Source organism: Triturus cristatus, chromosome 10 (genome assembly GCF_964204655.1).
Source record: "Triturus cristatus chromosome 10, aTriCri1.1, whole genome shotgun sequence".
In the NCBI taxonomy this organism is placed as follows: Eukaryota; Metazoa; Chordata; class Amphibia; order Caudata; family Salamandridae; genus Triturus; species Triturus cristatus.
This window is the reverse complement of record NC_140593.1, coordinates 809,402,499-809,428,587: the sequence shown is the minus strand read 5'-3', so window position 1 is coordinate 809,428,587 and position 26,089 is coordinate 809,402,499. Positions and strand designations below refer to the sequence as shown.

General features: G+C 49.9%; 1 protein-coding gene across 2 annotated transcripts in view; it reads left to right on the top strand.

The window, feature by feature from the left end:
* Positions 1–26,089, top strand: part of ANKS3 (ankyrin repeat and sterile alpha motif domain containing 3) — a 121,838-nt gene that overhangs the window by 85,193 nt on the left and 10,556 nt on the right. For both annotated transcript variants that reach the window (XM_085628376.1, XM_085628377.1), the window contains exons 10-13: positions 15,484–15,654; positions 19,717–19,841; positions 23,416–23,557; positions 23,663–23,835. In XM_085628376.1, the coding sequence (XP_085484502.1) occupies positions 15,484–15,654; positions 19,717–19,841; positions 23,416–23,557; positions 23,663–23,835 (611 nt within the window). The remainder of the gene's footprint in view (positions 1–15,483; positions 15,655–19,716; positions 19,842–23,415; positions 23,558–23,662; positions 23,836–26,089) is intronic.

Here is a 26,089-nt window from a genome sequence, read left to right as displayed (position 1 = left end):
TTTGTAGTCCACTGTCAGCATAGAGAGCGGGCGGTACGCTGTGCGCGCACCCGCCTTGTAGGAGAGTAGGGTCTGCTTTCTATGTTCACCCCCACTTTTTGCTTTTGCTTTACTGGTTTACGACTTAGATGTGGCTGTGGGCCTGCTAATCAGACCCACAGCCCTGCTGTTCTCTCTCTAAATTAATACTATGTACTTTAGGTGCATAACCCATTTGGATAGGATCACCTTATTGGCCCCTGTACAGTGTACCCTAGGTATCCAGGGCATAGGTGTACCCTAGGCCTACCAGGGGCTGCAGCATGTATTATGCCACCCCTGGCCTGGCCTTCCATTTTGACACAACTGGCTGATCACTCAGCTGGGGCAAGGTCGTGTAATCACCCCTTGCTTAGGTGTAGTATTCCTATACCTAACTTACATATAGACACATGTGTACCTATCAGTCACTCCTATGGCAGGCCTTAACAATCCTGGAGGCAGAGTGCTTGGTAACATGTGAGATGGTGCTCTAGCATGAGCTGAGCCTGTCTGCAGCTTTCGGAACCATGTCCTTATAGCTGTTCTATGATATAGCCTACCATATACTCTTAAAGTGCCTTATAATCTTAGACGGTTATGGTAACTATGGTTTGGCTTTATCGAAACATGTCGTGTAAGGTGTCTAACACTGTGGAATAATACCCCCATACCATTTCTGGACATGAGGATATTATTCCCCCCTTCTAGAGGGAAAGACATGTTAAAATCATACTTCACTGTTAGCCTCTGACCAAAGCCTCAGCATCACAAAATGGATGCTGCTGCCACGACACAAGTCTGACCTCCTGCAGCTGGGAGTGATCCCAGCCAGGGAGGCCTGGACAATAGGTTTCCTGCTTGGGGAGGTGCTAGCACCTCCCCAGACAGCCTTTAGTGTATTGGGGCAGGGTGGGCTGAAAGGAATGAGACATGCCTGGGGCACACAAGGTGTTCCTTGCATAGTCCAGTTCAAAACGGCGCTGGGGCACTCCAGCCCCAGCTCTGGCGCGAAACGGGACAAAGGGAAGTGGGTGTAACCACCCCCTCCCAGGTCCCACCCATAAGGCGTGACCTAGCAGGTATCCCAGCCCCCCAGATTAGTATAAGAGTGGGAGTTGGGCCTCAAGACTTTAGATTATCCTGAACCTGCAAACTTGAACAGAAACTCTGGACCTTCGACATTCGACGAAAGAAGAAGACTGAAGAATCTCCCTTGTGGCCAAGGAGTGGCTACCCTGTGCAAACAGGCACCATCAAGAGACTACCCTTTGCTTTGCCCAAGTTCTACGAGGAACCGACTGCAGAGCCCGACCAGAGCCTTGACTTCCAGACTTCTCCGACCCTGATCCACATCCACAGCAGAGCTGAGATCCGTGGAGGCGACGAGCGACGTGGGACCGGCTACCTGGGAAAAGTGGCTAGTAACTTCAAGCGCAGCTTCTGAGGCACCCTCGAAGTTGTGCACCGGGGATTGAGAAGCCCCAACCCCAAGCATCATCTGCACCGAAGATCAGCCCCCCACACTCCACGAGTCCTGCGTGGGGCCCTTCTGCATTTCCCTGCTTGCCGCGTCTGTCCGGTTGCTTGCCCGCTGGCTAGTGGCCTTTGTGACGACGCATCCTGAAATCTTCTGTGCTGGTTTGGCTCCTCCAGACTGGCTCCCGCTTCTCTGCAAAGAAGAAGCACCCCAGACCTTCCTGGTCTGCACCAGAAGCAAGTCCTCCGTTCTTCGTGGGTTCCGCTTGCCAAGGCTTGGTGAGTCCTAGTCCAATTTCGACGCCGCCGACAGCAAGAGCCTTCGTGGGACAGCTCGCCTCCTGGTCGTCCTCGACGCTTCCTGGTCCTCCTGGCTGCAGCGACAAGCTTCACCTTCACCTGCAATCTTCACGACATCGCCTGGTTCCTTCCTAGTTCCACGTGGTCACTGGCTAGTGACCTTGACTCTGTCCCTTCTGCTTGCAGGTCTCCTCTCTTCTTGATCCCAGCCTTGGGATCCACCGGACACTCTTCACTGACTGCCTGTCAGCATCTTTCTTCAGGCATCCATAGGAGTCGACGACGAAAACCGACGCATCTTCACCCCTATCCACCCGCAGCCTGTGGGCTAGGTAACTTGGGTACTCCGGTGCTCATCAGGATAGTGACTATCCTAGTGTCTAGTTTTCCAGTCTCGACTTCCTAGCTACTCCGGAAGTGTCCTAAATCTATCGTTTTCTAAACTGTACTACTGCTAGTGACTTTTACGCATTACGCGTGAGTGTTTCCACTCTGCACACGAATCCCGTGGGCCTCCCACTTCCTAACTAAAGCTAGTGTAGTGTAGCCCCAGCGATTCCCTAGGCCTAGGCCTATTCTATTTCCGTGACAGTGGTCCTTATACCACTTACTTAGTATATGGTTTGCGTGGCCCCTAGGGCCTAACTGTATTACTTACCTGTGTGACTTAATGTATGCTTAAATAAGACTGTGTTGTACTTACCTCTAATCTCATAAAGAGTGCTGAGGGTTTGACTAGAATAAATACACTTTATTTTATATATATATCTGTTGTGGTGTCCTTTCATTTGGTATTTGTTAGACCTGTCAGCCCTTTGGGTGGTCCCTCCTCATCATTATTTATTTTGTCCCACTTTTGCCTCAAACCCTGTTTGAATTTTTCCTTTTTGGGAACCACCAGACTTTTTAGTGTTGATGCAGATTCAGGGAGCCATTTTATCTACCCCTGGAACTTCTGTCTGAGGGCCTGGAGCACAAAATGGTGGCCACCTGTGACATCACCAGCACCCACTGGAACCTACTAGCACCTTCCAGAACATTCCAGAACCCTGTGACAGTTGGAGGCGGTTTAGAATGTTGGGAAGCTAAGACCGAGAGTTGGCAGTTGGAGCTGGCAGTTGGCACCTGACTGGTGAAGAGTGAGCAGCAGAAACCTGAAGGAGGAAGGAGTGAGGCAGCAGGGGTGGAAACTTGTGCCTGGAGTGGGGTCCATAAACCCACCCTTGATACTAGTCCCTACTGACTGAGCCCAGCCTGGAGCCCTGTGTGGGAAGAAGCAAGAAAAACCATCTTAAGGACCTGGACAGCAGGAACAGGCCTTAGAATCCAAGAACAGCAAGATCCTGACCTGGATACTGGTTTCCCTGGAGTCCGACGTCGAGAAGCCTGAGACCCGGAGCCCGAGGTGGAGAAGCGGCGCTGACTGGAAAAGCAGACGTCGTACCCGGAGCCGCCAGAGGTCGAGAGAGGGCGCCGACGGAGGTCGTAGAGAGTACCAGAGGTCGAGGAGGAAGTCACCCGAGGTCGAGTGAGCGGCGTCGACGGGGGAGTGAAGTCCACCCTCCGGAGTCGCCGGAGACCGAGGTGAAGCGTGCCGGAGGTCGGGAGTGGAGATCGCACTCCGGAGTCGCCGGAACCTGAGGAGAGGAGCACCGGAGGTCGGGAGTGAGGTCGCACTCCGGAGTCGCCGGAACCTGAGGAGAGGAGCACCGGAGGTCGGGAGTGAGGATCGCACTCCGGAGCCGCCGGAAGTCGACATCGAGCCAAGGCTGGCCGACATAATCGAAACTGAGGTCGCCATCGGACCGGAGCCGCCCGAAGTCGACATCGAGCCAAGACTGCCCGACGCCATCGAATCGGAGGTCGAGATCAAGCCGAGGCCGCCGACATCGAACCGGAACCGCCTACTGGCGTCGTCAAGAACTGACATTGTGCCGAGGCCGCCGACAATGTGCAAGCAGAACTTCCCTCCTGTCCAGGCCTCTGGTATGTGTCCGGGGACCTCCTTCCTTCCCATCACTTCTTATTCCCCAGTCCCCCTCGCCTCTTGCCTATCTGACGTGCTCCCTCCGTCCCCTACCTCAGATATCAACCCCTGGAGTTCCACCACCAACGCTTCCCATGCCCTGGCCGTCGCTAGCGCCTTCTCATCGTCTCTTCTAAGAGCCAACTGCACTCGGAGCGTACCCTCCGCCCCCGCCCATCTCACTAACGCTGCCCTCCACCGCAAAAAGCTAGGCCCCCCCTAGACTTCCAGTGCATGGCCAATTCTCTCTTGGCCAGTATCAACCCCAGATCATAGAACTTGCTAGTGACCTTCGTGCGACGGGTGTGGGGAAACCATAGCAACAAGCAAGCCCCCATCTCTGGAGTAATAGAGCGGTCTGTCACCTGATTCAAGCAGTCCACTACCTCAGCCCAATAGTCGCCCAACTGCGAACAGGCCCAAAACATGTGGCGAAAATCTGCCCCCTCTCCTCCACATCGTGGACATGGAGAGTGTGCCCCTCCGAAATATTGCAAGACCTTGGCCGGCGTCAGATACGCCCTGTGTAACGTGAAAAACTGAACTAGCTGAAGCCGTGCGTTCCTTGTTCCCTTCCAGGCCCTCCGCACTAGCGTGGACCATGTGGTCTCAGGGATCGCTTTCCCGAGGTCCGCTTCCCACTTTCCCCTCAGAGCATCCAGAGGGTGCAAGCCCTCCGTCGACAATCGTCGATACAGGCAAGTAATGGCCTTGGTCGTCCCCGCTGCCATCATGACATATTGGCAACCCGCTGCAGTCGGCGGTTCCGACAGCCCCATATTCCAGTGTTTCTGGAGGCTCGCCACCAAGGCCGCATGAAGCAAAAAGTCCCCCCGCGGGAGCCCGTAGGCATCCTGCAAGTCCTGGAAGGACAGTAACACACCGTCCCGGAATAGGTGCCCTACCATCTGTACTCCCAGCTCCTCCCAAATCGCTAGCCCGGACCAATCACCCCCATGCGGGAGCGCTGTACACATCCCCAGGGGGATTTCCGGGGCGTACGGGCGGACTATGGCTGCCCGCCTCTGACACCGATTCCAACACTGCCGGAGTGTACGCTCCTCCAGGGTTAGCTGAGTTAAGTCCAGTCGCTGCTGGAGGACCGTAAAAGCCAGCACATGCCGCGGGATCAGCCTGTCCTGCGGGCCCTCCGGGCCTCTATACTCCCGGGCCACCGCCTGCGTAAGCCACTGAAGTTGGGCCGCCAAATAGTACCATTCAAAATCGGGGGCTGCCAGGCCCCCCTCCGCTCGTGACCGCCGCAACGTGGCGAGCGCCACCCGTCTCCTTCCCGAACCCCAAATGAAGCCCGTCGAAAGCGCCCGCAGTTGCGCAAAATACGACGCCGGGATCCATATAGGAAGTGTGCGGAAAAAATAGAGAAGGCGTGGCAGCACCACCATTTTCAGCAACGCCACCCTCCCGGCACACGAGAGCGGGAGTGTACTCCAAAACCCCATACTACCCCGCAGACCGCGAAGTGCTCTGCCAACATTCCCTTCCAACAAATCTGCCTGTGTATGATAAATGTTAACCCCCAGGTAGCGCAAACAGCTGCCTTCCCACCGGATTCGTCCCCCCGTCTGCGGTGTCCCGCCGCCCTGTGACAACGGAAACAAACACGTCTTACCCCAATTGACCTTCAGTCCGGACATGCGGCCGAACTCCTTCAGCAGGGCGACCGCGCCACTTAACGCATCAGTCGCATCCCTCAAAAACAGCAGCAGGTCATCTGCATACAGGGAGATATAATGGGCGTCCCCCCTCAGGGAGACTCCGGAATAGGCACATCCCCGTCGGGCGTGAGCCGCCAGAGGTTCAACAGCCAGCGCGAACAACAAGGGGGGGAGAGAGAACAGCCCTGCCTCGTCCCCCTCCGCACGTGGTATGAGGCCGAAATAGTAGCCCCCGTCTTCACCTGGGCCGTGGCACCACTATATAGCAAGGTGGTCCAACGTACAAAGTCCTCCCCCAAACCGAACTCCCGCAGCACTCGATACAAATATGGCCACTCCACACTATCAAAGGCCTTTTCTAAGTCGACCGACAGTGTGCAGGCCTCCGGGTATTCATCTCGGTCCAGTTCCATCACCCGCAGCAGCCGCCGAATAGAGGTGGCCGTGCTGCGCCGCGGAATGAAGCCTGCCTGATCCGGGTGGATTAAGGCGGTCATATGGGTCAAGAGGCGCGACGCCAACACTCTGCTCAGAATTTTGTAGTCCACTGTCAGCATAGAGAGCGGGCGGTACGCTGTGCGCGCACCCGCCTTGTAGGAGAGTAGGGTCTGCTTTCTATGTTCACCCCCACTTTTTGCTTTTGCTTTACTGGTTTACGACTTAGATGTGGCTGTGGGCCTGCTAATCAGACCCACAGCCCTGCTGTTCTCTCTCTAAATTAATACTATGTACTTTAGGTGCATAACCCATTTGGATAGGATCACCTTATTGGCCCCTGTACAGTGTACCCTAGGTATCCAGGGCATAGGTGTACCCTAGGCCTACCAGGGGCTGCAGCATGTATTATGCCACCCCTGGCCTGGCCTTCCATTTTGACACAACTGGCTGATCACTCAGCTGGGGCAAGGTCGTGTAATCACCCCTTGCTTAGGTGTAGTATTCCTATACCTAACTTACATATAGACACATGTGTACCTATCAGTCACTCCTATGGCAGGCCTTAACAATCCTGGAGGCAGAGTGCTTGGTAACATGTGAGATGGTGCTCTAGCATGAGCTGAGCCTGTCTGCAGCTTTCGGAACCATGTCCTTATAGCTGTTCTATGATATAGCCTACCATATACTCTTAAAGTGCCTTATAATCTTAGACGGTTATGGTAACTATGGTTTGGCTTTATCGAAACATGTCGTGTAAGGTGTCTAACACTGTGGAATAATACCCCCATACCATTTCTGGACATGAGGATATTATTCCCCCCTTCTAGAGGGAAAGACATGTTAAAATCATACTTCACTGTTAGCCTCTGACCAAAGCCTCAGCATCACAAAATGGATGCTGCTGCCACGACACAAGTCTGACCTCCTGCAGCTGGGAGTGATCCCAGCCAGGGAGGCCTGGACAATAGGTTTCCTGCTTGGGGAGGTGCTAGCACCTCCCCAGACAGCCTTTAGTGTATTGGGGCAGGGTGGGCTGAAAGGAATGAGACATGCCTGGGGCACACAAGGTGTTCCTTGCATAGTCCAGTTCAAACCGGCGCTGGGGCACTCCAGCCCCAGCTCTGGCGCGAAACGGGACAAAGGGAAGTGGGTGTAACCACCCCCTCCCAGGTCCCACCCATAAGGCGTGACCTAGCAGGTATCCCAGCCCCCCAGATTAGTATAAGAGTGGGAGTTGGGCCTCAAGACTTTAGATTATCCTGAACCTGCAAACTTGAACAGAAACTCTGGACCTTCGACATTCGACGAAAGAAGAAGACTGAAGAATCTCCCTTGTGGCCAAGGAGTGGCTACCCTGTGCAAACAGGCACCATCAAGAGACTACCCTTTGCTTTGCCCAAGTTCTACGAGGAACCGACTGCAGAGCCCGACCAGAGCCTTGACTTCCAGACTTCTCCGACCCTGATCCACATCCACAGCAGAGCTGAGATCCGTGGAGGCGACGAGCGACGTGGGACCGGCTACCTGGGAAAAGTGGCTAGTAACTTCAAGCGCAGCTTCTGAGGCACCCTCGAAGTTGTGCACCGGGGATTGAGAAGCCCCAACCCCAAGCATCATCTGCACCGAAGATCAGCCCCCCACACTCCACGAGTCCTGCGTGGGGCCCTTCTGCATTTCCCTGCTTGCCGCGTCTGTCCGGTTGCTTGCCCGCTGGCTAGTGGCCTTTGTGACGACGCATCCTGAAATCTTCTGTGCTGGTTTGGCTCCTCCAGACTGGCTCCCGCTTCTCTGCAAAGAAGAAGCACCCCAGACCTTCCTGGTCTGCACCAGAAGCAAGTCCTCCGTTCTTCGTGGGTTCCGCTTGCCAAGGCTTGGTGAGTCCTAGTCCAATTTCGACGCCGCCGACAGCAAGAGCCTTCGTGGGACAGCTCGCCTCCTGGTCGTCCTCGACGCTTCCTGGTCCTCCTGGCTGCAGCGACAAGCTTCACCTTCACCTGCAATCTTCACGACATCGCCTGGTTCCTTCCTAGTTCCACGTGGTCACTGGCTAGTGACCTTGACTCTGTCCCTTCTGCTTGCAGGTCTCCTCTCTTCTTGATCCCAGCCTTGGGATCCACCGGACACTCTTCACTGACTGCCTGTCAGCATCTTTCTTCAGGCATCCATAGGAGTCGACGACGAAAACCGACGCATCTTCACCCCTATCCACCCGCAGCCTGTGGGCTAGGTAACTTGGGTACTCCGGTGCTCATCAGGATAGTGACTATCCTAGTGTCTAGTTTTCCAGTCTCGACTTCCTAGCTACTCCGGAAGTGTCCTAAATCTATCGTTTTCTAAACTGTACTACTGCTAGTGACTTTTACGCATTACGCGTGAGTGTTTCCACTCTGCACACGAATCCCGTGGGCCTCCCACTTCCTAACTAAAGCTAGTGTAGTGTAGCCCCAGCGATTCCCTAGGCCTAGGCCTATTCTATTTCCGTGACAGTGGTCCTTATACCACTTACTTAGTATATGGTTTGCGTGGCCCCTAGGGCCTAACTGTATTACTTACCTGTGTGACTTAATGTATGCTTAAATAAGACTGTGTTGTACTTACCTCTAATCTCATAAAGAGTGCTGAGGGTTTGACTAGAATAAATACACTTTATTTTATATATATATCTGTTGTGGTGTCCTTTCATTTGGTATTTGTTAGACCTGTCAGCCCTTTGGGTGGTCCCTCCTCATCATTATTTATTTTGTCCCACTTTTGCCTCAAACCCTGTTTGAATTTTTCCTTTTTGGGAACCACCAGACTTTTTAGTGTTGATGCAGATTCAGGGAGCCATTTTATCTACCCCTGGAACTTCTGTCTGAGGGCCTGGAGCACAAAATGGTGGCCACCTGTGACATCACCAGCACCCACTGGAACCTACTAGCACCTTCCAGAACATTCCAGAACCCTGTGACAGTTGGAGGCGGTTTAGAATGTTGGGAAGCTAAGACCGAGAGTTGGCAGTTGGAGCTGGCAGTTGGCACCTGACTGGTGAAGAGTGAGCAGCAGAAACCTGAAGGAGGAAGGAGTGAGGCAGCAGGGGTGGAAACTTGTGCCTGGAGTGGGGTCCATAAACCCACCCTTGATACTAGTCCCTACTGACTGAGCCCAGCCTGGAGCCCTGTGTGGGAAGAAGCAAGAAAAACCATCTTAAGGACCTGGACAGCAGGAACAGGCCTTAGAATCCAAGAACAGCAAGATCCTGACCTGGATACTGGTTTCCCTGGAGTCCGACGTCGAGAAGCCTGAGACCCGGAGCCCGAGGTGGAGAAGCGGCGCTGACTGGAAAAGCAGACGTCGTACCCGGAGCCGCCAGAGGTCGAGAGAGGGCGCCGACGGAGGTCGTAGAGAGTACCAGAGGTCGAGGAGGAAGTCACCCGAGGTCGAGTGAGCGGCGTCGACGGGGGAGTGAAGTCCACCCTCCGGAGTCGCCGGAGACCGAGGTGAAGCGTGCCGGAGGTCGGGAGTGGAGATCGCACTCCGGAGTCGCCGGAACCTGAGGAGAGGAGCACCGGAGGTCGGGAGTGAGGTCGCACTCCGGAGTCGCCGGAACCTGAGGAGAGGAGCACCGGAGGTCGGGAGTGAGGATCGCACTCCGGAGCCGCCGGAAGTCGACATCGAGCCAAGGCTGGCCGACGTAATCGAAACTGAGGTCGCCATCGGACCGGAGCCGCCCGAAGTCGACATCGAGCCAAGACTGCCCGACGCCATCGAATCGGAGGTCGAGATCAAGCCGAGGCCGCCGACATCGAACCGGAACCGCCTACTGGCGTCGTCAAGAACTGACATTGTGCCGAGGCCGCCGACATCGAACCGGAACCGCCTCACGGCGTCGACACGACTCCAGCGGCGTCGGAGCTTCAGAAAAAGGGCAGTAAGTGGAATAGAGGGCGCCTAAGGCCCTGTGGAATCCTAAGAGACTACTCTAGGGGTTAGAGAGGTGCTGGAACCAGCTTGACTGTGCCAGGGGTGAGCTGAGACTAATTCAGAGGGGTTGTGTAGAGTGAGAGAGCCAGGTCTCTAGTATTCCCTCCTTGATCTACCTCAGTTTAGCCTCAGCCTTGTCCAAGCCAGGGAGTAGACACCCTCAAGCCTTCCACATCACCACAAGCTGTGCCTGGGCCAAATCAGCCCATAGTAATCTCAAATGTGATCTGATTCTATAAGTGTCACTGTCAGCTTTTAATTATTTATTGAGGGCACTGTATTTATTGTATTTAACCTATTTATTGCTTCACTGTATTTATTGTTCCACAGTATTTATTGTCGCACAATATTTATTGGTTTGCAGTATTTATTGCCTCAGAATATTTAATTGCCTGTATGTATTGCACTTATATTTATGCCTTCATTATTTATGATCACCCCTATTTATTGAATCATTAAGACAGTATTTGTTTGACCTGCACTATTTAAAAAGCATTGTATATTGTGATTGTGTTATTTATTTATTTAATCAGCAACTAAGAGAAAAAGAAGATAAACAGAGATATTTTCATAATTTTTACGGTGTAGAGTCGTTTTTGGAACGGATGCACGCATGGTTATTGTATGGGTATGTCGTATGCTTAGCACGGTGCCTGATTCCTGACCACTCGAGCCAAGCTACCACAGTGTGTCCTGGAAAGACCCCGTTACCACCAACCCTTTCCGGTGTGGGAGTGGAGTATTTCCAACAGTATTCAAGGGATTATATATGGTATCACAGCTGGCTTCACATGCCATTCAGAGTTTAGCCTAAGACTGCTCTTGTCCATGCTACCACTAGGATAGCTGGTCTATAAGGTTGACTTTACAACCAATCACCATAAGGGTATTTGGACTGATATAAGGTGTACACTAGAACTAGTGACATCATACATCAGGCCAACTTCTCACACGCCTCCCCACCGGATTTCAGCAAAGGTATCACGATCGCCTCCCGAGCGGAGGCGGGCAACTTCCCCAACCCCCATGCCTCGCTATACAGGGCCTGCAGCTGCTGCGTCAGCAGATCTGGGTAGGCCGCATAAAACTCGACGGGCAAACCATCCGCCCCCGGGGTCTTTCGACGGGCCATATGCCTAATTGCCCCTCGGATCTCGCTCAGCGATATCATGCCCCCAAGGTCTTTCCCAACGTCCGGATCCAATCGAGGCAGGCGGGCTTCCAACAAAAAATCAGCCAGGCCTTCAGGTTCCCGCTCCATAGTACTATCATATAACCCAGCGTAATAGCTGGCGAACCGCATATTAATCCCCACCTGGGAATAGACCGGCACCCCCCCTTCCTCTACCAGGGAGAGTATTGGATCACCGCGCGCCGCCGGGTTCGCCAACCACGCCAGGAGGGATCCAACCTTATCCCTTTCCGCCTGCGCTCGCACGAGATAAGTTTTATGATCATAACAACAAAGCTGCTCCATTCGGACCGCCACGCTCTCCCGCGCCTCTACAACCGTAGTCACCTCGCCGTCCCCTTCCTGATGCGCCCGCTCCGCCACCCGCAACCGTGCCTCCGCTCCGTCCACCTCTTTTAACAAGGCCTTCCGCACCCCGGCCGTGGATGAGATGCAAACCCCCCGGACGACCGCCTTAAACGCGTCCCATTCCGTCGCTCGGCTCGCCGCCGTCCCTGAATTATGCCCAAAGTACTGTACTACACAGTCACTAACCTCAGCCCGGAATACCGGGTCCTCTAGCAGCAAGGGGTTAAGGCGCCAAGTAGGAATCGCCTGCCTCTGCCTGGACCATTGCAGCATCCCCACGCAGGGTTATGGTCCGATATGGTCCTGGCAAAATATTCACTATGCTGCATCAGAGGCTGAACATCCGGTGAACATAATATGCCATCCAATCGGACGTGCAACTCGTGAGGGGCCGAGTAGAATGAATAATCCCTGTCTTGTGGGTGGTGGGTACGCCACGTGTCCACCAAGCCCCAAGTAGCTTGCCAGGCCTGCCTACTTTTGGCCACCCGACAAACCACCGACTGTGCAAGGGGCGGATGGGACCTGTCCATCTCAACATCCATCACTGAATTGAAATCCCCACCCAACACCACCGCCCCCGTTAAATATTCCGCCAGCTGACCCGACAGTCTGGAAAAGAACGCGGCCTGGTCCACATTAGGGGCATACACCCTACACAAAGCTATATCCCTCCCATCCAGCCGCCCCTGCACTGCCACAAACCTGCCCTCCGGGTCCACTATCGTCCTCAAAGGCTGGAAAGGGACCCCCGTCCTCACCCAGATCAGGGCACCCCGGGCAAACTTCGAGAAAGTTGTGTAATACAATTGACCCCTCCAGCGTCTATGCAGCGCCTTGCCCTCCTCTCTATCTAAGTGGGTTTCTTGGAGGAATGCCACCTGGACCCCTCTCCGCACTAAGTACGCGTGGACTTTATGTCTCTTCACCATATAGGTGAGCCCCCTCACATTCCAAGTCATAAATCGCAATTCAGGTGGGGTCCCCATCCCATCGTTGAACCAACCACCCATTTCGGGCCCTTCGAGGCACACTGTCAAACCCCATAAACCCCGCAACCACCCAACTCCCCGAACTCCCTCCCCTCCCCAGAACAGGTGCTAAACCGCAGTAACCCATCCAAATACTACCCCCAACAGCAACCAAACTCTCTGGTAGCCACCAGAGTCTCACTATGTCCGTGAGGTTGAGGTGGCGGCTCACTGCCAGACGGGCTTGACGATAGTCCTCAGCAAAGCATCCCTGCCCAGTCTCAACCAGTCCACCCCCAGCGCTCCGCTCCTTTCAGGCCCCCCCACTCTCCCCTCCAGGCCCCTCATGACCAGCCGCAGAGCCCCATCCCATATCATATCAGTTCCCCCCCTAACCCCGCATGGCCCAGCCCGGCCTCACTTTCAAAACACCCCAGCTCCACACTGTCCGTGCCCTCCAGACCAGGGCCCGAACGCGCCCCAAACCTTCAAGCGTCCAGCAACTCCTCAGCAGTCCCAGGAGTAACATCAGGTATCATCTCCGCCTCCTCTTCAGCGCCATCAGAGTGGGAGTCCTCAGTGCCCTTCCGGGAGCCCGAATCCTCGCTGGGCTGGGAGGCCACCGCCCCGGAGATCACGGAGACCGCTCGCAGAGCAGCCCGCCGCTCCAACACCGTCTGGGAGGCACCGGGTGAGCGGACCCTCGTCTGCCGTGCTTTATTACGTCTGCTGCGACGGGGCTTTGCCAGCGCTCCCGGCAGTCTCTCTCCATCCGTGTGCGCCGCTGCGCGGGTCCTGGCCGATTCCAGCCAACTCCAGGCCGCTGCGGGGTCAGTAAAGAAGGATGTCGCACCGTCCAGTACCACTCTGAGGCGGGCCGGGAACAACAAGGAGTACTGCAGCCCCTCCTCCCGTAGCGCCTTCTTCACCGCCTGAAAGGAGGAGCGTCTGCGTTGGACCTCCATGGGATAGTCCGGGTAAATGGAAACCGGGACATTCTGCACCTGGAAGGGGCCCATAGTCCGAGCCCTCTGTAGGATAATGTCTCGATCCCTGGAGTGCAGCAGTCGGGCCACCACCGGCCGGGGTGGACGGCCCGGATCCGGGGGACTAGCAGGCACCCTATGCGCCCTCTCCAAGGTGTAGAACCGCGTGAGCCCCTCCGGCGCCACCACCTCCTGCAGCCAGGTCTCCAGAAAGGTCAGCATGTCACCCCCTTCAATCTTTTCCGGCAGCCCCATCACTCGAATGTTATTGCGGCGGTTACGCCCTTCCACGTCCTCGGCCCTCTTTTCCAGTACCACGACCCTCCGCAGGAGATCCGCCGTCTGGCCCTCCGTCACCTTCTGGGCTGGAGCCATCGAGTCCAATCTGTCCTCCGTTTGCTTGACCCTATCCGCCAGCTTCCTGTGGTCCGCCCGAATCAGCCCCAGATCCGTGGACACTTGGGCAATGTCAGCCTGCAACGCCGACTTCGTGTCCGCTATGGCCTGCAGGATTTGATCCAGCTGCCGTTGTTGGAGGCCCACCGCGGCGTCCGCACTCGTTCCGCCCTCCCGGCCAGCGACAGTGTCCCCCGCCGGATCCGCTGGGTTCCCTCCCAGCTTGGGACGCGGTTTGCCCATATTTCGGAGCCTGACTCTCTTAATCCGGCGTAAGGCCTAGTTCCCGGGGCAGCGGCCAGCACCCGGGCCCAGCGTGCCCCACGACCTCTGCAGGGACCCTCTTCGCACTGCCTCCGGTCGATTCCCCAGCCGGGGTGTCCCCTCCGTCCTCCCTGGGGCACCACGATGTGCTAGGCCCTCACCACACACCAGTGGCCGCAGTCTCCGCCGGGTCGGGGGATCTATCCTGAAATCAGCTCCTCAGGTCTGCCGCCCCAGGTCAGACAGCTCCGCACCACAGTGTCTCCCGCAGGACCAGTCGTCTCCCTCGTGGCCCCGTCCGCCTACCAGATCCGCCGAGTCCGCTGTCTCCTCTCCGGCGCCAGGGTTCTCGCCCCCACCGCAAGCCTAGCTCCTTCCTCCTGTGCGCCGCTCCACCACCGTGCAGCCTCCGCTGCCAGTGCCAGCCAGGGATCCGCCGCGCCGAACCTCCCGCTGCGGGTGTTCTCCGCCTCCTTCCGCTGCCCACCAGCGTTCGACCGGCACTTCCGGATTTACCAGCCAGGTTCCCCGCACTTCCGGGCGGCCTCCAGTGTACTGTGGGCCGCGGCTGCCCGTCCCTTCGCAGGCCGCCCAAGATGGCCGGCCGCCACCCGCTTCCGCCGCGTTTGTAGCCGCGGCTCCAGCTCTCGGCGCCGCGATCCTTGCTCTCGGTCCGCTCCAGGGGCACAGACCAGGTGGGGGAAGCCCTCCAGGAGCTCCGGAGCGCCGGGGCACCACGCTTCACAGGATTTTGGCCGGGCTGGATGCGGAGCTCTTTGCTCACGCGTCCATGCCCGTCGGCTGCCAAGCCACGCCCCCCTACCAGTTGGTCACTTTGAAGTGTTTGTCGATTACTTGTGGCTTATAAAATTATTTTATAATTGGCAACCAAGCACCTGCTTTATACTCCGCATTATTAAATTCTGTACTCTGTCAACCTGTGTAAGAAATGAATTGCCCTTCCTGTTTTCTTCTCCTGCATGTGTGACGGTTACATGCCAGTAAGCATTTCAGAGCATAATATAACAATTAAAACAGTTTATCTTGCTTTGTATGACCCCCCACCCCACTTGCCAATGCAGGATTCCTTACCGGTAGATGCCCATGCCTTATTTGGGTTATGGTGGGACAATTGGAACTATGAAGTGTTTTCCACGTCAGAAAATCACGTGCTGTCCGATTTCATTCAGATGCTAATTCTGGGCCACAGAATATACATGTACCATCCCATATTATTCCTCTATGCTCTCCATGCTCCTTAACAAATTCCTTCATTACCGTGGGAACTTCTATACCGTAGGGTCTGAGTTTCAAAATCACACATTGCCCCGTCATTTCTCTCTGTTGCACCTCATATGGGATCTTTATTGATAATCCAACATCCTTCATTGTATTTCTCTATTTATTTTTTTACTGTGCTTGGCAGGACTCGGACCTTGCTGAAGAGTTCAAAAGTCGGAAGCATGACAAAAACTTCACCAAAGGCAAAACCTGGCATAGTGAAGGCCATTCGTCCCACACCTCAGTGAATTCTGGAACACACGGCCCACACCATAGTCTCCCAGCGCCAGAGGACCCACACTATGCAGGGCCCAAGGTAAGAAAAGTGAAGCTATGATAAAAACCAAAAACAGTTCATAAAGAGTAACAGTGCAAATGATTCCCTTATAAACGGGATAAACTAGGGAAACGGGTGCATCAGGCATAATAAAATGTAGTGTCTTAACATCTATTTCTAATCGCACACGGGAAATTACCAATTTAAATTCTTGAATTTATCTGCAACCCTGCCCTGGGCCACAAATCTGGCATCTCATATGAGAATCAATTCCATGAAGTATATTTCCATCTTTATATATGTAGTCCTTGGGCATGGCCAAAGTTTGAATTACCTAAAATTTAACATACTGTCTATATAATCCATTGAATTAAATATCTGCACCTTCACTATGCACCTTGCCACTTGATGCCCAACTTGGGCATACCTGACCTGGCATTTTGGGCTGCACTGTTCCCACTGGAGCAGGGTCAAAACTGATTTACATATGGCTAGGTCCAAACTAAGGCAGCATAATGTGCAAAATAATACGGAACGAGAATACTGCCCGAGTGATTGCAAGAGGCTGAGATCAGTTCAAACATTTCATCTATCACTTTTTTGTTTACTGTAGTGTGTCGCCCTAAATGGGATGGGTATGACAAACGTGGGTCCCATGCACTCCAAGTCACTGGAACCAAGCTATACCTGGCTGATGAAACCGAATTAGAGTGAAAACGGTCCTGGGTTACCTATGTTCAGGTTCAGGGAGGATATGACCTGGTGATTACTACTGGCTGAGTTCAAGCCTTCCATTCATCACTTTTTATACTTACTGTTTATACTTTAGGAGAGAGGGCAGACCATGTGTGAAGCCAGACGGTCTGATGCATCACAGACGGCCCTTGCATTCCTTCGCAAGCCGTGGCTACCCACTTTCAGAACTCCAGTAATGAGAGCATGTGTTTCAGACTAGTTGGAGCGTAGCTTAGATCTCTAGCGAGGCACATTTGCCCTTCTGGAGAAGGGCAGACAACCTGCACTGACTCTTTAAATCAGTTTGGTTTTTAAAGCTTCAGTCCCAAGAGTACTCCAAAGAGTTGACTTTTCTTAAAGATCTCTATTAATTGTATTGTTATGCTATTTTTCCAAATTGGTCAGGATTGTTCACCTAACTTGGTTACCTAAACAAAGAATGAGGATTCAACCTAATACATCCACACTGGAATAATATTGGTCCCTTTAGTAAATTCTTTGTTACAGGAAGTAATGTGCCTAACATATTTGTGAGCCTTTTCAATTACTCCGATTCTTTGGGTGTTAAGCACCAGTAACGTAGGTCAATGGTATTTTTTGTGTTTATTACTATTGCATTTTAAAGGCAAAAAAGCGGCAGTAAATTTAATTGTTTTATTATAATATTTCTACGAATTAACCCCCCACACACAATTCTAAAACTGGTTTTAACTTTCTAGGTCTTTAAATAGTCAAAGACTATTGCATTCAGTAGTTTGTAAAACCAGATACCTGGACTATCATTGGAGCTCTATCTTAAGAGCATGTCCACTTACTATGAGCCTCCATTCTTTGCTCTTGTTCTCAAGCTCTTAAGAGCATCAGTGCTCATAGTAATCTGGGGACAAGTATGGTTTGCTGCATGTGTCGATGTAGGCAGACATTCTTAAGGGGTAGGTGCTGACTGGCGACACATCCGACGGCAACTCACGTCACGGTGCGGGCGATTACACATGCTAGCCTATGGAGCAGCTTGTCAATAGAGCCATTGCCACCTTGTAGTTGCACACGAGGGAGGTCCGCTCCACCTGTGTAGAGTTCTTGACCCATTGACTGTCTCTTTTATTTACTTCACTGATCCTGAAGAAGCGCCAGGGATCGTTCTGACCACTTTAACGGCGCGAAACATGTTGACCTGAAGTTACTGTGGCACATTATGCCCCATCAGTAACACACGACCTACGGGTTTTTTAACCTGGCAAGGGAACCCTCTTAATAAACTTGAATCACTTTGGTCTCCCTTAGCTAGTTTTAAACACTCACTCACGCACATATGTTATTAGAACCCTCTATCTCACATCCTCACTCATCAAACAGCAGTACCAGAAAAGATCTCTGCCAAAGCGACCCTTGGGGGGGCCCGTAGGGCATTGCAGCGCTGGTCCTACGAGGAGCAACCGCCCGATGATGAAGCATGACATCCTTCGGGGTGTGTGTGGGCATCAAGAGACCAGACTTGCGCCTGCCTCTTACCTACAGGGTTTAAACCTTGGACCCCATTCGGTTTACTTCTGTTTCCTCTCCCTCTTCTTGTATTGGGCTTACTACTGCACCCTACCCTGGAACAGCTACCCCCGTTTGATTTGGGATGTAGCAATGTACTCTTCTGCTATCTCTATCGTGATGTTGGGGTCCTCGACATACTATCTAGTCTGGCAATCCCCTCCTATTCTTAACTGGGCTAAGCTGAATTTCTCAAGAGGGCAAAGGGGAATAAATAGAGGCCACAGTCCAACCCCCGCAAAGGCAAGGAATTGATGCTTCACATCATACTTTGCATCTTGGTGTGGCTCACATAGCATCAGCTTACTGTGATGGTGGAATAGTGGCAGCAAAGCAGAGCTCGGGCAAACCACCAACATGAGCAGAGTTTCAGCCACACCCACTACGGCACGGGTCTTTGTTTTCAGTTGTTGTAAGTTGATCTGGTACAGTACATATAATGCGCTCGATTCATCTATAATTGTCAGGTTTGAGACACAAGCTATATAGAGCCTTTGTCCTTTGAAGAAGAAGGAAAATTTAGGTCACAGACACAGCAACAGTAGACCTTAAAGAGCTGTGAAACTAAGCCCCCATCCATTTAATCTGCAAAAGGCAAAATAGTGACTATATTTTGAGGTCTTGTACTCCTATCACTATTCTAAAATATTTCTATTTTTTTAATCTTTGTTTGTCAAAGATACATCAAAAACACATGATTGTCAGGACATGGCAATACTAGATCAAGAGATTTGTGATGGGCCCAGACTTCCCAGCACCCCATTCTGTTGAACATGAAGGCAGTGGTATCAAACACATACTGCATGACACATGATGGCTCAATCTCAGAGTTTCAGGACTGATTTCGAGACCAACTATTGTTTATATGAGTTATCAAGTACAGTCGCCTGCCTTGTATCTACTGAGCTCTGCATTGGGTACCAGTCATTCGGCAGACATAGGATCAAGTGACTGAGACTGTGGATAATTGTGCAGAGGTGGCCAGACATCACGGTGTCTGGACGTCGGTGGCAATAATTCATCGTATAAAATTAGTGGTTTGTTGCAGTGCATTCAATTTATGAGCTAGGTCTTAAACTTGGGTGCATTCCCTCGTCCCCATCTACAAGCCATTCTTCTCTTGGCCAGTCAATCAATCAATCAGGGAACTGTAAGCATGCTACTCACCCGTGAGGGTCTCAAGGCGCGGGGGGGCCTACGCTGCTCCGTTCAGCCAAATAGCCAGGTCTTGAGTGTCTTACTGAAGATGTTCGGAGAGGGGGGCACGTCTGATGTCGACCGGGAGCTCGTTCCAGGTCTTGGCCGCGATGTAGGGGAAGGCCCTTCCGCCCGTTATGGCTCTGCTGATGCACGGGGTTTCGGTGAGGGTGAGGTCGGCGGATCAGAGGTTTCTCTTGGGTGCGTGGAAGGAGATTATCTCGTTGAGGTATTGGGGTCCGGCGCTGTGGAGGCATTTGTAGGCGTGGGTAAGTATCTTGAAGGTTATTCTCTTCTCAACGGGGAGCAAGTGGAGGTCTCACAGGTGTTGGGTGATGGGCCTGTATTAGTGTTAATGCCACATATCTCCTGCACATGGTGCATAGATCTTTTAGATCACCAAGGCAGACAGCTGTATTTCTTGCTCTATCATGATAGAGCAGTCTGTATTTCAAGCCAGTAGGATTGTATGTGCTACAGGACCATGCCAAGTGTAGGAAATCCACACCTGCTGCCCCACATACACTTGTGCACATTTTAATGCCCATTGATATAGGATGTTTTTGGTTCCCCTACTAATCTGAGATCGACCTAATCTGCATGATGTATGTTTCTTCATCTTTGTAGGACCTGACAGAGTTTCTCGACCAGATTGGCTGCTTGAAGTATCTGCCTGTGCTTGGAAGCCAGGATGTGGACCTCCGTGTCTTTCTCACACTCACCGAGGCAGATCTCAAAGAAGTTGGCATCAGGTGTGTCCCTTTGCATGGACATCTGAGCAGAAAATTGACAGAGATGTGTTTTTGGCCATGCTGCTTACCTTTAAACCTGGCGATCTGGGTTCCAATCCCAGTTCAGGAGCTTGACTCTGGGCAAATCCTGTCTTTGTCTGTGGCTCTAACTGGGCATATCTATAACATATGTATTCTTCAAATTGAGTTACTGATCTTCTTCATTGAGTGTTTCCGACCCAGATTCATAATCTTAGAATGATTCCCTGCCATAAGACCTGTTTTTGTTTCTTCTGTTTATGTTTGTATGTAAAGTTCAGTCAAGTCTTCATCTTTTTTCCTACAACTTTTAATAAGTTTGAGGAAAAAAGTTAAAGAAAACTGAATTAAACAAATCCAAAACAAGTTAAGTTAAATAAATGTATTATCCTATGGTCGACTTATTTCTGCTAAGAGATTGCTACCCAGGGAACCATTAGGTTCAGTTTTTCACTGGATCAGTCCAGTTATGTAGCCAGCCAGCCATGAGGGGAGGTTGGAAGCTTAGTTATGAACCCAGGAAGGTTACCCTAACAAGGGATCTTTTGTACCTCCTAAGTATCATTTGTTGCATGTGTTTATTGGAGAACAGATGGTGTACATTTTCTTTGAAATATTTGTTTTAGTTGCAGACCTACATGGTGTGACTAGCCGGGGTCAAGAGTCAATGCTGATAAATTGGTTGGTGCAGCATATTTGTATATGCTACTTCCCATTATCACTTATCCCATACATTGTCAAGAAATATTCCCTATCTTTTGTTATGGCATCATTGTAGACCACACAACTGGTGTTTTCTCACTGTGCTGAACAAATTACAAGGCGTTCTTAGCCAGCACATCCACAGTTCTTAAGGATGCACCATGGGACGGTATCCATATCTCAAGTTCCTGAACTTAACAATATGGCCTTCTGAGTGCAACTTCCTTTGAGATGCCTTGAGAGTGAGGGGTCTTACGCGCACACCCCAAAAGTGGTCTCTCTTTTCAAATCAAAAAAACCTTTGAATTCCTTTTTTCCCCTCTCCTCCGGGTCCACATGAGAGAGCATATCATACGTTTGAGTGAGCTGTCATCTACTAGAATAACTGAAGCAAACAGTTATGTGACAGTATCCGCTTTAATTCGTATTTGTGGTGCAAGACAAAAACTTAACTAAATACAGAATGCACACTGGAGCCATGGTAGTGTTATCCAGACCAAGAAAACGCTATTCAGAGCGAAGCAGTACCCTTACCATTCATTGATAATCTAAAGGAAATTTGTGTGTGATAATAGTTTTGCATTTGAAGCTCTCTCACCTCCCTGATGAAGCGCAAGGCCACCATAATGCATTCTATCACATATACAGTGATAGCCTCTAACGTGAACATGGCTTGGACAATGCTGGGAATGAATTGTGGTTTCTGTTTTGACATTTTCACAGAACAACCTGAGCCTGGCAATGATTGACATCCATAATTTTTATTCAAAAATACAGAGTCGAGTATTTAGATCTAGAAAAGCTTCGAAACGAACTTATTGTTACTAATAAATAGCTTTTTTTCTTATTTGAATCAAGTTTGCTCCAGCAGGAACCCACAAGCCTGGGCTCAATGGAGATTTAAAAAGCTGATCAATAAGGACACTGCCCTTTCAAGGAAACAGCTTTCCCTGTTTCTGTCATGTACTCTAAATCTTATTTTACTTTCTGGTCATCAGAAGGAAGAACTAGGTTATTTTAATCATCAAAAATGCCCTATGAGAACTATAAGTATCAGATATAGCCCCCTGAACAGTTGAGAGATCACTATACACTGTGCATTGGCTGCATTATGTTGTTTTTAGGAGCTTTACAAAGGTTCTATGGCTTTGCCACTAAATAGGCAGATTTGTCTGTGCTCCAGCATCCGCCTGATCTGAAAGAGACCGAGCCACAGCGCAATATTGGAGGAGATGATGTGAAATACTTTTTCATTGGCGATGGGAGCATCCTGAATGGCTGGAACAGCTAAGAGAATCTGCGTCAAAAGTATGTAGGCCACTCCATGAGTGTTGCAGACATGAACGAGGAGAGTCTTACCTCTTTTATTGAAGGAGAACACCTTCCGGTCCTCCTCTCCTCCTTGAAAGCCCTGAGAAGATGCAAGGGTTAGTGTTTTTGGCATGGTGAAAGATTAAAAGTCAGCTTATGTTCTGATAGGCTCCATCTTAATTCTGTGTGTAGGTCAGGATTGGCACACTAGGTGGTGCTGTTGTTTTGATTGCCATGGACTCAAACGAACCAAATAGCTGATGGGATTTTTGAGGTGCTCCTCTTTAGTTAAATATCACACCATCAGGGAAGGGTTTTCTACCAATAAAAAGAAGAAAGCCAATGTTGGAAATTCCAAAGAAGTGTTGAACAGCACTACTTAAAGTAGGAAACACTGTGTAAAGCAGGAAGTCTTGTATGAAGAGACTACTTTGACAGAGCAGAAAACAAAAGGAGTATCCTTGGTACAAAGTTCTCTGAGCCGATGTAAGCCCAAGTGATTCTAGAACCAAAAGTAAATACATTTGTGATTTTTCTGGGTATCTTTATTTTTAGTTTTCATCCTTGTATTAAAAGAAAAGACAGTAAATACTACAGGTTTTTCTAAGGTATGACCTTGTGGTTGTGAGTTATTGCGAGGGTAGGAATCTAGGGACATATTGATGCAGAAGTTTAATAGCACCTGTAAAGTGTACTATATAAAGCTACCCGAAGTGCGTTTCGCCCCCACCTCTTATCACATCCTGGTTTATGTAGTTTAATATCCAACAGCCTCCCCCTCACATCCATCCATCCACAGCTCATTCACAGTGCTCTTGCTATAACAGAAAATAACTTCTAAGACACTGCTGCTACTTGGAGCAAAGCCGGCACTTCTTAAAATATTTAAAAAACAAAAGTGTATCTTTATTGTGGTAGTACTCAATGACTTGTGGTGCTGGCACCTGAAAAAGAGCCTCATACATGGAAGGAAGTTTGGTTCATCATTGTTGATTCTCAGTGGCTTACTGTAAACATAAAGGTGTGTCTTGCCATTTTGATTATTGATACTATGAGCCCTTATGGCAAATATAATCTGATCAATGAGCAGTCTGACTGCTTGCTTGTGTCTTCTCTCCACATATGTCCAACGAGAAGGTATCTTGTCTAATAAGAGACATTGCTCATAGTATCTAAATATGTAAAATCTACAGGGGAGTGCTGATCTTATAAGAGCCAGCAGACATTGCAAAAAGTAATTAATAAACCTGGAACCACCATGAGATTTCATTTAGTATTATTAGATATCATTAACAGCGTTATAAAATGACTTTTCCACCACAGCAAAGCATGCCTCAAGTTAAAATCCTCACTATTTATTTTAGCCAGATGGACTGCTGCATAAACGGCTATTTATTTTAGCCGTTTATGCAGCAGTCCATATGTGAAAGTATTCGGTTAATCCTGTTTAGGAAATTATTAGTTCTTCTTTAACGTTTCTAAAGTTTTAAGTGATCTGTCATATAGGCTGTACTAGTAAATAATGCTTATCTCTCAACCAAAGCCTGTTTGGACCTAAGCGGAAGATGACGTCTGCCATTGCACGCTGGCACAGCAGTGCACGACCTCCCAGCGATGCACTGGAGCAGGCCTACGCAGACCGCCTGGAGGCGGAGATGCAGGAGTTAGCCATACAGCTGCACAAAGTGAGCAAAGAATTTTATTTTATTTTTTTAATTTGACTTGTTTTTGATTTTGCAATATGCTACTGGGAGGGATTTATGGTTGCACTTAATTCCACCTTTGTGTAGAAATGTGAGGAGGCAGAGCTGCTAAGAGGGCAGGTATCGCAGGAGCAGGAGCTGCGCGCAGTGGCTGAAGGGTGTCTTATGGAGCAGGAGATGGTCCGAAAGGGATTCTTGTCCCGATTAGAGGAGACGCAAAGTGCCGCTAAGGATGCTGGTCTCCTCCTCCAGCGGGTGAGGTAAGAAGATTGCCCATTCCCTCACGGGTGGCACCTTTGAGCATGGATCTAGTGAGCTATAGGAGTTTCGTCACCTTTAGTGTTACATTGCATCACATGTATAAACAACCTGTGTAAGAACAACAGCATATTTATTTTTTAATAATATTTGTTTTATTCATTAGGCTGAGTCAACCTTTATTTTCAGTTATTAGAACTTTCACTCAGTTGTCTCTCTAAAGCATATGGGCAAGAATCTAGCCTCTGTTTATGCCAACATTTTATTTTGGTCGTCTACCAGCAAGTACTCTATTTTTTTTGTAAGGAAGACCTCTCATCCAGCCTATTTAATTAGAGTTCCAACTTTTTTCCAAAACCTGTTTGGATTGCCACTCACTTTGCCCTCTCAAAGCTTTGACATCTTTTATAGGCATTATTTTAAAAACCTATTTGATATTTTTTTTCATACGTTTGTTTGAATTTGTATTATCTACACTTTTTTTTTTATCAGTCATGTTTTTCAAATTTTGTGGCTGGTGCTTAATTTTTCCTTGGCCCATTTGCATCCCTTTTTTGATAATCAAGAAGTCGGTAACATTTACTGCCAAAATTGGTAACATTTGGAAGTAGTGACATCAGTCTGAAAGCAAGATGACCACCTGATAGGTTGCCGTCTTTGTTAGCTCACCTGAAACTCTGCAGTAATCCTTTGTTGAACAAATCGTTCTCCGAGGATGCAGTACTTTTTTACCACAAGAACAACTAATTAGACAATTCAAAGAAGCTAAACACTTTTTTTTTTTTTTTTAGCTTCCCCGTGGGGAAGCAGCGCAATCAAGATGATGTCCTTCCTTTCTGAATTCGTCCAAGTCTTCCCAAAAGTGACAATGTTTTAAGTTTGCCCGAATCCTGCCTTTGTTCGGTACATAGAAGCACAGGTAAAAGCAACCATTGGCAAAGCCAGTATGGCTAGCTTTAATGTGCCAACCTGTGTAAGCACAGGCATTCACAAATGCTATTTGCATGCATTGTATTCACTAATGTTCTTTAGCGCATATTAGCATGTCCTACTGGCTTTGCCAAAATATTGCTTTCTGTGTAAAATGCATATATGAAAAAAACGCCATGTTTTGGATGTTATTCTTCTTCAGATAGTTTTGCCCTGCCCCTATGCACAATTATATTTTGATTCTTCAATGCATTTTCAGCAAGAAGTCTTATGATTTTTATGGCCAGCAGAGAGTCAGATTACATATACTATTTACAAGACTACAGTAACAGTGTAAGGGTTATAGCAGTCTTTTTGTTTTGATGGTAAAAAGCCATAGTTTTGTTTCCATATTTGCGAATCTCGGAGGGAGGAGGGCGAAGAGGGGTGCGGTACACGGTTACCCCACGTTTTAATTGTTGACACAACTGTTAGCACGCTCACCTGGATGTGAACCTCCGATCTTGCATTAAATGACTCAATTATTTAACTTTGCAACAGTGGAAATCTTAAGGCAACTTGGGGGCCACAGATTCGAATCTTATTAAAATCAACAGAGCTTTTCATCCTTCAAAGGATAATACAATGAGCCAAGGTGTTAAAACGCATTAGTCCTCTAAGTGATGGTTGCATGTAAGAGAAGTCCACAAAACTCCAGCCTCACGCCACCGTGTGGCAGCTTTGAGTCACGTATGTAAAATTAAATCTGTTCATCTGATGGAGTAAGCAGAGGTGCATTCTAAATCCCCTCCTCTTAATTAGGTCATTTTACAAGATATGTCTCAGCCAGAGATTGAGTTTATCGAATTTGATTACTATTTTATACTCCATTTGAGTTCTAATCCTTTTACCACCTCCTGGAATAAGACTTGACTGCTTGCTATTGCAACTTTTGAAACAAGTTAAGAAACTGAACAACTCTGGTATCCAACCTGAATGAAATAGACTAAAGCTTTGAATCACCAATGGCAGATATCCCTACCTACGCGCATACTACCCAGTATCCACTACTGCCAGAAGACCTGGTCACATTTTAGCCATCAAAGCCGGATACTTGACATCTAATCTCAGCTTTACCACTTCACCTAAATATGCTGTAAATAATCACTGTATTCTAACATCGGACAGGTTCCACAGCACAGTGCCATTTCCCAGGGGAGACTGCCTCTTGGCATTGCCGTCAGAATCACTCGCACTCCAGTTGTGGTCTAGTGGACTAGTTGGAATTGTGAAACCAGTAGACACAGTTTTTCATCACAGCCTTTCATTTGGAAAATTAGTTTCTTC